The following is a 12,520-nucleotide window of genomic DNA, read 5'->3' on the forward strand; positions in this document are numbered from 1 at the left end:
TGGAATCAAATGGGATAAAACATCAAATGTGGAAATAATGCTATAAATCAAGCTATTTTCTATCTCACATTACTTTTTTTTGATCAGAGACGCGCAACCAGATTGTTGTTGCTACAGTACATGTGCTGTAAGAGTATTCCTCCCACACACTGCAGATGTACACCTCTCATTTTGTTGGTCTTCTCTCAGAAAATGTGTCTTCTTTTACACTAATTGGCCTATTTATATTTATACATAGTAACATAACTACATTGATATTGTGTTTCTTTTTTTGCATAATCACAGATAATCATTTATTGACAAACTGAGCATCAGGCTATTTGGGTTTTTTGGGGTGACGCAATGAATAGTTTTAATTCTCAGAAAAGAAGAAGAAGTCTTTATTTGTCACATGCACAGTGAAATTCATCCTCTGCATGTAACCCATCTGAAGCAGTGAACACACACACACACACGCACACACACACACCCAAAGCAGTTGGGGGTTAGGTACTTCAGCCCAACCTCAGGCCATGGATGCCCCCTGTTGACCTAACCACATGTCTTTGGACTGTGGGAGAAACCAGAGCACCTGGAGGAAACCCACACAGACACAGGGAGAACATGCAATCTCCACACAGAAAGGCCCCCATCGGCCGCTGGACTCAAACCCAGAACCTTTTTGCTGTGAGGTGACAGTGCTAACCCCTACACCACCGTGCCGCCCAACATTTGAGGAATTTGCAAAGGTCAGCACAGCCTAAGTGCAGTGGCTGGGCCTCACTTTGGGCAAACCACCTTCTTGATCATGGTATTGTCCCTGCCAAGCAGTGTTGTAGTTGAGTCACTAAACCTTGAGTCTGAGACCAGTCTCAAGTCCCCAGTGTTCAAATCCAAGTCATTAATCCTGTGCAGGTGCAAGTAGTTTACCGCGTGAGAGTCCGCTTGGCAGGCGGCACGGTGGTGTAGTGGTTAGCGCTGTCGCCTCACAGCAAGAAGGTCTGGGTTCGAGCCCCGTGGCCAACGAGGGCCTTTCTGTGCGGAGTTTGCATGTTCTCCCCGTGTCCGTGTGGGTTTCCTCCGGGTGCTCCGGTTTCCCCCACAGTCCAAAGACATGTAGGTTAACTGGTGACTCTAAATTGACCGTAGGTGTGAACGTGAGTGTGAATGGTTGTCTGTGTCTATGTGTCAGCCCTGTGATGACCTGGCGACTTGTCCAGGGTGTACCCCGCCTTTCGCCCGTAGTCAGCTGGGATAGGCTCCAGCTTGCCTGCGACCCTGTAGAACAGGATAAAGCGGCTAGAGATAATGAGATGAGATAAGTCCGCTTGGTGTGTGCATTGTCCAGAGTGTGCCCGAAAGTCTATCTGTGTGACACTCTTACATGAAATTAGTACAAAATTAATGTAGATATAAATATCTTATACCAAATTATTATGGCATGTTATCAAAAAATAAAGAAAAAATCTGAGTCCTCGTCTCCATTTTCCGAGTCCTAATGCAGTTATTGTATGAGTCCGAGTCCGAGTCATCAGTGCTCAAGTCCGAGTCGAGTCACGAGTCCTTAAAATTAGGGCACGAGTCGGATTCGAGTCCGAGTCCTGGACTCGAGTACTACAAGCCTGCTGCTAGGTAAGTATTCATGCACAATACAACATGTAGCAGCATTCTTCACAGAGCAGAAAACAACGTCTTCTTCTGTTCTTTATTTTGCATTGATGCTGAGCTTCTTTGAGGAGGGAAAACATATATTAAGACAATATTTCTATTGGCCAGATATGAGATCCCTGTTTTATAATGTCTTATTGAGTTGTTTTACTCACACGGTACTGAAAGAATACTGTTAATTGTTTATAAGTTTGCTGAACAGTACAGCACCTGAACAGTTCTGATGTAAAGAAAAAAGTGTCCACAGTAGATGTGAAGATGAGACTGATTTTAAATCTCACTTCTGTCTGATATGAAAGGGATTCTGGCCAATTCCATCCACTCATATAGACAAACACACACTGCCCACTCCTGCAGTGAATATGTAGGCGTCTGAGCACCAGCGTACTGGAACACTATTCTTTTTCCTTGAGTTTTATTCTTATTTTGTGTATATGTGTGTATTTTGTGCGTATGTTGCCCTGTGAGAGACCAATGTCCGATGCAGGGTGTATTCTCATCTCACACACAGTATTCCCAGGACAGGCTTTGGATTCATTATGACGCTCCATCCACTTAGAATTTGACCTCATGTACATAATAAACTACTCAACAAACTCCTCAACAGAGTTTGGCCTTTTTTTGGTGGTGGTGGTGGTGGGGGGATTCCAGTTCCTATGTCCAGCTCTAGTCCACAAAAAAATTGATTATGGCTTTATAAATAACTTGGAATAATTGAATTGTTTAACAGTTTGGCGTCACCATTTATTTCATTGTACACAAAGTAAAAAAAAAAAGAAAAGAGAAATGAAAGTGTTGCAATACATTTGATTTCATAATTTCATTCTCAACATTTTGCCTAAATCGCTGGTTGTCCTCTGGTTACACTTGAAATATAAGTACATCATCTTGTAAATGGGAAGCATGATATCCAAGTAGCTGTGAGCAGTTTGTACATTTCTATCGACATCAGTGATTAGAGCTTTAGTATGCATATCTCGATCCCTCACCCACCCGTTCCAGTCTCAGTAATAAAATACTAATTTCTAGGAAATTCTTTGGTGACCTGAGTCAATATGAAAGCCTACTTTATGGCTTACTGGGATTATGTGCAATATATCATCTATCATAAAGTGCAAGTTTACAAACCTTACAAGATTTCAGGGAGATTGAATTCCACATTAGCAAAAAATAACAGAAACCATTAGCTCCCTTGCTGATTTACATAAAAATAGCAAGTTCGTGACAATATGCTATGAATGATTTTGCTCAGTACCTCAGTAATTAACAGCTGGAATACAGAAACCTGGAACACATTTATGTGGTGTTGTTACTAGAACAGTTTACACTTTAAGGCTTGGTTGAGTAATTTGTATTCAAGTATAAAAGTGCTCCGACATTTTGCATCATTCAAAAAGGTTGTGAGTCACTGGGCATATGGTGGCTTATTCAGCCCCACCTTACTCACTCCAATATATTAATCTGGGGACTTTTTATATGGACACATGACACTCCATCCGTCATCCAAACTGAGGTGCAATAATAGTAAATCTGTCCAGGGCAAGGCTCTGAAGCATAGCTGAAACTCACTCATCCCCCTCCTCCTCATCTGTCCTCTTGGCTTTAAGTCGCTGGAAGCAGTGGATGATGGAGGCCAAGAAGAAGCTGGCAATAATAGCAGCTACTGATATACAGATCCCAGAGAAAATAACTATGAGATAGTCTTTAAGTGACAATACTCCCTGACATTCCCGGAAGCTCTCCTCAGAAAGCATGTTGAGAGAGATCTGCCGTCCGTCCATTGGGAGTGAGCAGTCCATTCCCTCCAGTCCTGCAGGGGGACAGAGAGACATCAGACAGTGAGAGACGAGGCCAGGACTCCAAATATTGTGAATGATATTAAAAAGGCCTGAACATTAATCTGAAACCAATTAATTAATCAATAAAATCTGAAAAAAATATAAATACATAGTTATTTCATTTCATCTCATTATCTCTAGCCGCTTTATCCTGTTCTACAGGGTCGCAGGCAAGCTGGAGCCTATCCCAGCTGACTACGGGCGAAAGGCGGGGTTCACCCTGGACAAGATAGTTATAATTCTCATCTCATCTCATTATCTTTAGCCGCTTTATCCTGTTCTACAGGGTCGCAGGCAAGCTGGAGCCTATCCCAGCTGACTACGGGCGAAAGGCGGGGTTCACCCTGGACAAGATAGTTATAATTAAACATTTTAAAAGCAGAGTTTGTAAAAGGTGTTTGACAATGACCGTTTCCAGAATTGATCATGGACAATTAATCACTGACATGCAGTGATACTGTTCATTTTAGTGTGCAGTAGATTGTAAAGGTTGGTATATATTTAGGGCAAAATGAAGACAACAAAATACATTTTATACCAAGAAAAACATTTATAGTTAGATTTCACTGAGATTCCTTTCTTATACATAATAAAAAGTCATCAGATAGTATGTTAAGATATGAGTGGACAAACAAACAAATAAACAAACAAACAAATAAGTTCAAACTGCCTCTTTTTAATATGCTATGAATATTCTCAAACAACTTGTATGCCCATTCTTTGCCTTATAATATACTACAACAACAACAACAACAATAATAATAATAATAGGCGGCACGGTGGTGTAGCGGTTAGCACTGACACCTCACAGCAGGAAGGTCCTGGGTTCAAGCCCAGCGGCTGGCGAGGGTCCTTCTGTGTGGAGTTTGCATGTTCTCCCTGTGTCTGCGTGGGTTTCCCCCAAAGACATACAGGTTAGGCTAACTGGTGGCTTTAAATTGACCATGAGTGTGAATGGTTGTTTGTCTCTGTGTCAGCCCTGTGATGACCTGGTGACTTGTCCAGGGTGTACCCTGCCTTTTGCCTGTAGTCAGCTGGGATAGGCTCCAGCTTGCCTGCGACCCTGTAGAACAGGATAAAGCAGCTAGAGATAATTAGATGAGATGAGAAGACTTCGACATTAGTACTGGCTTAAGCAGGGGGACACGTCTGGCACTGCAGGATTTGAGTCCCTGGTGGCGTAGTGTGTTACTGATGGTAGCCTTTGTTACTTTGGTCCCAGCTCTCTGCAGGTCATTCACTAGGTCCCCCCGTGTGGTTCTGGGATTTTTGCTCACCGTTCTTGTGATCATTTTGACCCCATGGGGTGAGATCTTGCGTGGAGCCCCAGATCGAGGGAAATTATCAGTGGTCTTGTATGTCTTCCATTTTCTAATAATTGCTCCCACAGTTGATTTCTTCACACCAAGCTGCTTACCTATTGCAGATTCAGTCTTCCCAGCCTGGTGCAGGTCTACAATTTTGTTTCTGGTGTCCTTTGACAGCTCTTTGGTCTTGGCCATAGTGGAGTTTGGAGTGTGACTGTTTGAGGTTGTGGACAGGTGTCTTTTATACTGATAACGAGTTCAAACAGGTGCCATTAATACAGGTAACGAGTGGAGGACAGAGGAGCCTCTTAAAGAAGAAGTTACAGGTCTGTGAGAGCCAGAAATCTTGCTTGTTTGTAGGTGACCAAATACTTATTTTACTGAGGAATTTACCAATTAATTCATTAAAAATCCTACAATGTGATTTCCTGGATTCTTTCCCCCCATTCTGTCTCTCATAGTTGAAGTGTACCTATGATGAAAATTACAGGCCTCTCTCATCTTTTTAAGTGGGAGAACTTGCACAATTGGTGGCTGACAAAATACTTTTTTGCCTCACTGTGTGTGTGTGTGTGTGTGTGTGTGTGTGTGTGTGTGTAATATGAGTGTTTAGTGGGGCAAAACCCCACTGTAATTACTGCATACTGCACATGAATAGTGCCAGTTTTTTATTTACTTTTTTATTATATCACTAGCCTATGAACCAGTTAAGGCCCATTGCACAGCAGTAAGATGTGCATGAGATTTTATTTATTTATTTATTTTAATACAGCTGTCATTTGCAAAATTTTCTGGATTGGCCTCCATTTTCACAGAAATTACTTTAATCTCCTTTCAAAAATGGTGATGTCAGCAAGCAACTGTAATCACGATTTGGTACAAAATCAGTATCCAGGAAAGGCCAAGTCTTTGATAAGGAAAGATGTGCTGATGATCTACAGTTTGTCAACAAATGTGGGAGAAAATTATTGAAATGTTTAAAAACAATGTTACTCAAAGAAAGATAAGAAGGGATTTGGAGGTTTCACCCTCCACGGGGCATAATATTATTAAACGATTCAAGGAATCTGGAGGAATTTTGGTATGTAAAGGGCAAGGGCACAAGCCTAAGCTGAACACTCATGATCTCTGATCCCTCAGATGGCACTGCATCAAGAACCCTTATTCATCTATAGCTGATATAACCACATGGGCTTTGGATTACTTTGGCAAACCTTTGTCAAGCATGACAATACAGAGTTGCATCCACGAATGCCAGTTAAAACTTCACTGTACAAAAAGGAAAGAAGAAAGAAAGAAACCTTTATTTGTCACATGCACACTTCAAGCACAGTAAAATTCATCCTCTGCATTTAACCCATCTGAAGCAGTGAACACACACACTCAGAGCAGTGGGCAGCCACACCAGAGCACCCAGGGGTCAGGTACCCTGCTCAAGGGCACCTCAGCCAAGGCTGCCCCACGTCAACCTAACTGCATGTCTTTGGATTGTGGGGGAAACCAGAGCACCCAGAGGAAACCCACGCAGAGAACATGCAAACTCCATACAGAAAGGCCCTCGCCGGCCACTGGGTTCAAACCCAGAACCTTCTTGCTGTGAGATGACCACGTTAACCACTACATCACCGTGCTGCCCTGTTAACTGTGTCCAGAAGTGCTGTTGACTTCTTTGGGCTTGGAGACATCTGGGATGGACCATCACACAGTGGAAACATGTATTGTGATCAGACGAATCATTATTCCAGGTCTTTTTTGTAGGAAAAGAATGCCGTATGCTCCGGACTAAAGATGAAAAGGACCATCCAGATTGTTACTAGCAACACGTCCAAAAGCCAGGGTGTGGGGTGATGTCAGTGTCCTTGGCAAAGGTTACTTACACTTTTGTGATGGAGCATTAATGTAGAAAAGTACATTGGGATTTTGGAGAGCTATATTCTGCCTTCAAGACGACATCTTTTCCAGAGATATTTCAACAAGACAATGCAAAACCACATTCTGCACACATTACAAAGGCATGGGTGTGAAAAATATGACAATGACGACCCTGTACTGTTGCAGACCTTAAGACCTGTTTGTAGAAGAATGGGACAAAATAACACCTCAAACGCTTCATCATTTGGTGTCTTCAGTTCTTAAACATTTTTTAAGTGTTGTGAGAAGGAATGGCAACATTATAAAGTGGTAAATGCTTTACCGTCCCAACTTTTTTTTTTAAATCTATTGTAAGAATCAAAATTGAAATGTGTTTATTTTGAAAAACCAATAAAAATCATGAGGTAAAACATCAAATAATGTGTCGTTGTATTGTTTTCAGTGCAATAGAGGTCAAATATTATTTACAAATCATTGTTTTCAGTTTTAATTTCAATTTCAACACAATATGGCAATTATTTCTGATTTGGTATTGTAAAACACAATTAATCAGGCCCATAAAAACCAAACCAAACCAACCACCAAACAAACAAAAAAACCCTTTCAGTTGAAGCAGTTGAAAATCTGGCAGGAATTGGATGCATGAACATACAGAACCCCCACACAGTGTGGAGGACGGTAAGAGCAGCAAAAGAAGGCCTCAAAGAGTTTTAGAGTTTTACTGCCGAGTTGAGATGATTGTTGCAGATTCAAAACTGTGAGACGCCACCTCAGTTAGAACAAGCAGTTTAGAATAGTATCAGTAATAAAGTCCTTCAAGAGAGCAACCCACAGAATGCAGTGCTGAACACCAAATGGCTGAAGTACACAAAGTAATGCTTTTGCAATGGCCAAATCAGTCTCTGGGATTTTAAATTCTGTGGCAAGACTTGAACTGAACAAGAACACGAAATGCACAAAGCAAAGAATACAAAGAAACAGGAAAAGTTTGACATTAAGGAGAACACCAAGATCCTCGACAAGTGTCTCCAACCTTGTTAAATATTTAAAGGATGAGGCTCAGTGCATAGAATTCTCAGCTCTGAATGCATTGATTAATTTTCGCTCACAAGAATTCGACATAGGGGTGGCACGGTGGTGTAGTGGTTAGCGCTGTTGCCTCACAGCAAGAAGGTCTGGGTTCGAGCCCCGTGGCTGGCGAGGGCCTTTCTGTGTGGAGTTTGCATGTTGTCTGCGTGGGTTTCCTCTGGGTGCTCTGGTTTCCCCCAAAGACATGCAGGTTAGGTTAACTGGTGACTCTAAATTGACCGTAGGTGTGAATGGTTGTCTGCGTCTATGTGTCAGCCCTGTAATGACCTGGCGACTTGTCCAGGGTGTACCCCGCCTTTTGCCTGTAGTCAGCTGGGATAGGCTCCAGCTTGCCTGCAACCCTGTAGAACAGGATAAAGCGGCTAGAGATAATGAGATGAGATGAGAAGACTTCGACATTAGTTCAGGCTGTAAAGCAAGTCACAGGATTGTATATTAACAGCACTTGGCAGATGCTCTTTTCCATAGCAACTTACATTTTTCTCATTTATACAACTGAGCAGTAAAGGCGCTTGATCAAGGGGCCAGCTGTGGCAACGTTGGATTTTGAACTCACAACCTTCCCATCAGTAGGCCAACTTCTAAACCACTGAGCTACCACTGCCCTTTACACATCGTGTTAATGTGCTTGTTCAAATATGGTATCGTTTCCATAGTTACAACCACGAGTTGGCCTAGTGGTTAGGGTGTCTGCCTCTCAACCGGGAGATTATGAGATCTACTCATGGTTGGGTCAGACCAAAGACTATCATAAAAATGGTACCTACTACCGTCTGGCAAGGCATGCTGCAATACAGATATGAGTAGGGAAGTCAAACTCTCACGGTTACCAGAGGACTAGCCCCCCACTGTAACCCTAGCTGTATAGGCGAGAGGCTGAGGGCTATCAAAATGGAGATCAGCGCCGCACCCATATGCCTTAAAGAGCTGGTTAGTACTGGACAGGAGACTGCCTGGGAAGACCAGATTCTGGCATGAGAGGGACTTTGACATAGTTACAGCTTGACTGGAGGATGGTGGATTCTCCTCATAAACAGATTAAAATCATGTATAATCGTAGATATAGTGAGCTTTTCAGTTAATAAATATTTATGTTGCATTTTTAGAAGGAGTCTCCAGTGTCACTGCTTTGTAAAGTGTAAAGCTGTAACTTCAGGTTTTGTGACATGAAATTGGATAAGCTGAGAAGAGGCTGGTTTTATAGCTGTTTATAGGTGTTATTACATAAGTAATTTGCTTCATGGATTAAATGATTAAATGTTACTATTCATTCATTCATTCATTCATTCATTTTCTGTACAGCTTATCCATTGGAGGTCGTGGGTGAGCTAGAGCCAATCCCAGCTTAGATAAGATGAGAGATGGGGTACACCCTGGACATCCAGAAGTATTTGATTCATTATGTAATGGGAATGGTAGTGTAGTGGGCATGGTAGTGTAGTGCATGGTAGTGCACTGTCGCATCACAGCAAGAAGATTTTGGGTTTGAGCTCAGTGGCCAATAGGGGGCCTTTCTGTGTGGAATTTGTATGTTGTCTGCATGGGTTTCATCTGGGTGCTCTGGTTTCCCCTACAGTCCAAAAACATGCAGTTAGGTTAACATCCAGAAGTATTTGACTCATTACATAATGAGTACGGTGGTGTAGTGGTTATGTTATGTAGAAGTGGCATGGCCTGAAGGTTGGGCTGAAGTGCCTTTGAGTGAGGCACCTAACCCCCAACTGTTCCCAACTGTTCAGTGGGCATAGCTGCCCACTGCTCTGGATATCTCTGTGTGCTCATTGCTCACGTATGTGTGTGTTCACTGCTTCAGATGGGTTAAATGCAGAGGAGTAATTTCACTGTGTGCTTGAGCGTATGTGTGATAAATAAAGACTTCTTCTTCTTCTTCTTCTTCTTCTTCTTCTTCTTCTTCCAATTGTGCTCATCATTTTAAAACAAATGTCTGGCATAAGACAACATACCAGATTACAACATTTCGAAAAATATATAGTGATTCAACAAACCTAAACCTTTCCCTCTATTTTTAGGTTGAAAATATCACCAATTGCATGTTATTTTATACGTCTATTTCATATAAATATTTGAATACAAATCAGTTGAAGTAATCTGACAATACTGCTGAAAACATCAGTGGTCTCATTATATGTCTTTATGCATTACACATCCTATAATGACAGAGATACCAGTGTGATTGATGTACTGTCTTGGGCAGAAGTCAGACAATATCATGGAGTGTGGCAGAGAATGTATGAGTCAGTCCAACTAGAAGGGCTTTTCCACACACAAAAGAGATTCAGTGACCTCAGCTTCCTTTATTACATGGCCATCCTCTCAGCTCCACACACTCTTCCAGTCTTATGCACGTCATGGAAGATTATAACTGTCTTACACAACAGCTACCTCAGAGTATACAAATCTCACACAGACACGCGAACGCACATGTGATCAATAATATTTTTAACTCTTTAGTTAAAGCATGTAGTAATTAAAACCTGAGAATCTAGAAACCTTTGTTGCTGCAATCTATAATCAATCATATTTTATTTGTAGTTCAGACAAGCACGTTTGCACATCTGGTGTTTATGATTTATTTCAACTTATAGAATATGGTGCAGCGGCACGTTGGTGTAGTGGTTAGCGCTGTCGCCTCACAGCAAGAAGGTCCGGGTTCGAGCCCTGTGGCCGGCGAGGGCCTTTCTGCGCGGAGTTTGCATGGTGTCCACGTGGGTTTCCTCAGGGTGCTCCGGTTTCCCCCACAGTCCAAAGACATGCAGGTTAGGTTAACTGGTGACTCTAAATTGACCGTGAGTGTGAATGGTTGTCTATGGTGGGGTTTACATTAGACCGTATCAGCGGATCATCAGATTAACGTTTTTAAAACGATTAGCGTGCACACAGCAACGCCAATACACGATTCACGTGCACACAGCAACGCCAATACACGGATACGCTTGGCTCCGCAGGCATCCTGCGCTCCAAATCACTCCGCCCTGAACAGCGAGTGCCCTCTGGAGGGTGCGCACTCCGGCCCTGCGCAGCTCACAGAGCGCGCGAGTGAAGTGCATGAGCAGTGATTCGGGACTGAGCCGCTGTGTGTGTGATCCTAGTGCATATCGGGCATGCGCGTCACTTGCCACTTGCAAGTGGAAGGATGGCAAGCCTAAAGACAATCATAACTACACAATGGGCAGTATTTGCATCAGTATTTTCATACTTTTATACTCTTTAATGAAAGGTGATACAAGGCAGAAGTCCGCGCCGTTTTTCAGCAGTCGCGTCACATGACCAACGCCAGCGAATCAGGAAGGTGGATGTCACAGTGACGTTGTCCAATGACAACGCCAGCTAGAGCTCAGCACAGCGTATCCGCGTATCCGCGTATTCTCAATGTTTACACAGCACCGGACCAGACACGATCTGGATTGAATACGTGGACCCTGGCGGATTCCCGTTTCCCGGCGTTTCCCGGCGTTTTAATGTAAACGGACAGTGCATCCGCGAAGAAAACGAGACAGATACGGTCTAATGTAAACTTGGCCTATGTGTCAGCCCTGTGATGACCTGGCGACTTGTCCAGGGTGTACCCCGCCTTTCGCCCGTAGTCAGCTGGGATAGGCTCCAGCTTGCCTGCGACCCTGTAGAACAGGATAAAGCGTCTACAGATAATGAGAGAGATGAGAATATGGTGCTGCTGAATTCTCAAATCGGCTTGGTCCCTGGCTGATGTGGTGAAACTTTTTGTGAGGTGATTTTTTTTTTTTTTAACGTTTATGGAAAGAGTCTCCAGTGTGACCACTTTGTAACAACTAACAATACAAAAAGTATTTTGGTCTTATTGATTTGAAGAAAAAAAAAGAGATATCAGTGATGGGATGACCATTTACAGCTGCTATAATGTAAGTGATAACAGGAACTAACTTGTTTCATGGACATTCATCCATTATCTGTAGCCACTTATCTTGTTCTACAGGGTCACAGGCAAGCTGGAGCCTATCCCAGCTGACTTGGGCGAGAGGCGGGGTACACCCTGGACAAGTTGCTAGGTTATCGCAGGGCTGACACAGAGACAAACAACCATTTATGCTCACATTCACACCTACGGTCAACTTAGAGCCACCAATTAGCCTAACCTGCATGTCTTTGGACTGTGGGGGAAACCCACACAGACACGGGGAGAACATGCAAACTCCACACAGAAAGGCCTTCGCCAGCCGCTGGGCTCGAACCCAGGACCTTCTTGCTGTGAGGCGACAGTGCTAACCACTACACCGCTGTGCTGCCCCTTCATGGACATTCAATGACATTAAATGTAACTATTAACAAACAAAAAATTGACTGTTGGCAAAAAAAAAGTTGAATATTGCTGTGGTATAAGAGGAATAAAACACTTTTCAACTTTGCAGTGGTAATGGCCACATCACCAAGTCAATGGTTATTTAACAGCTCATCCTGTCATGTTTTCTCCCTTACTTACACCTTTAGTGCCATTAAAAATGAGAAACTAAAAAAGTATTCCACCAGAGAATATTTGTATTTCAGGATCGGTTAATTAACAAGCTTTCAGGGGCAGCCATGGCCTCAAGGCTAGGGAAGCAGCTTTGGACCCAAAGGGTCGCTGGTTTGATTCCTGGGACTGGCAGGAAAAATGTGAGGGGAGTTGAGTGAAAGAGCAGCACTTTCCCCTCCCTCTGTATCATGACTGAAGTGCCCTTGAGCAAGACACCTAACTCCCAACGGCTCCCCGTGCGCTGTAGCATAGCTGCC

General features: G+C 43.0%; 1 protein-coding gene and 1 pseudogene across 1 annotated transcript in view; both read right to left on the reverse strand.

Annotated features, from left to right (window-relative positions):
* Positions 1–668: 668 nt before the first annotated feature.
* On the reverse strand, positions 669–813 carry LOC132897228 (U1 spliceosomal RNA; annotated as a pseudogene).
* Positions 814–2,489: 1,676 nt separating this feature from the next.
* The window catches only part of lrrc38a (leucine rich repeat containing 38a), a 28,574-nt gene continuing 18,543 nt past the window's right edge, over positions 2,490–12,520 (reverse strand). The window contains exon 2 of the mRNA XM_060936958.1: positions 2,490–3,457. Coding sequence (XP_060792941.1) covers positions 3,213–3,457 — 245 coding nt within the window. The 3' untranslated portion in view covers positions 2,490–3,212. The remainder of the gene's footprint in view (positions 3,458–12,520) is intronic.

Source organism: Neoarius graeffei, chromosome 13, assembly GCF_027579695.1.
Source record: "Neoarius graeffei isolate fNeoGra1 chromosome 13, fNeoGra1.pri, whole genome shotgun sequence".
Lineage (NCBI taxonomy): Eukaryota > Metazoa > Chordata > Actinopteri > Siluriformes > Ariidae > Neoarius > Neoarius graeffei.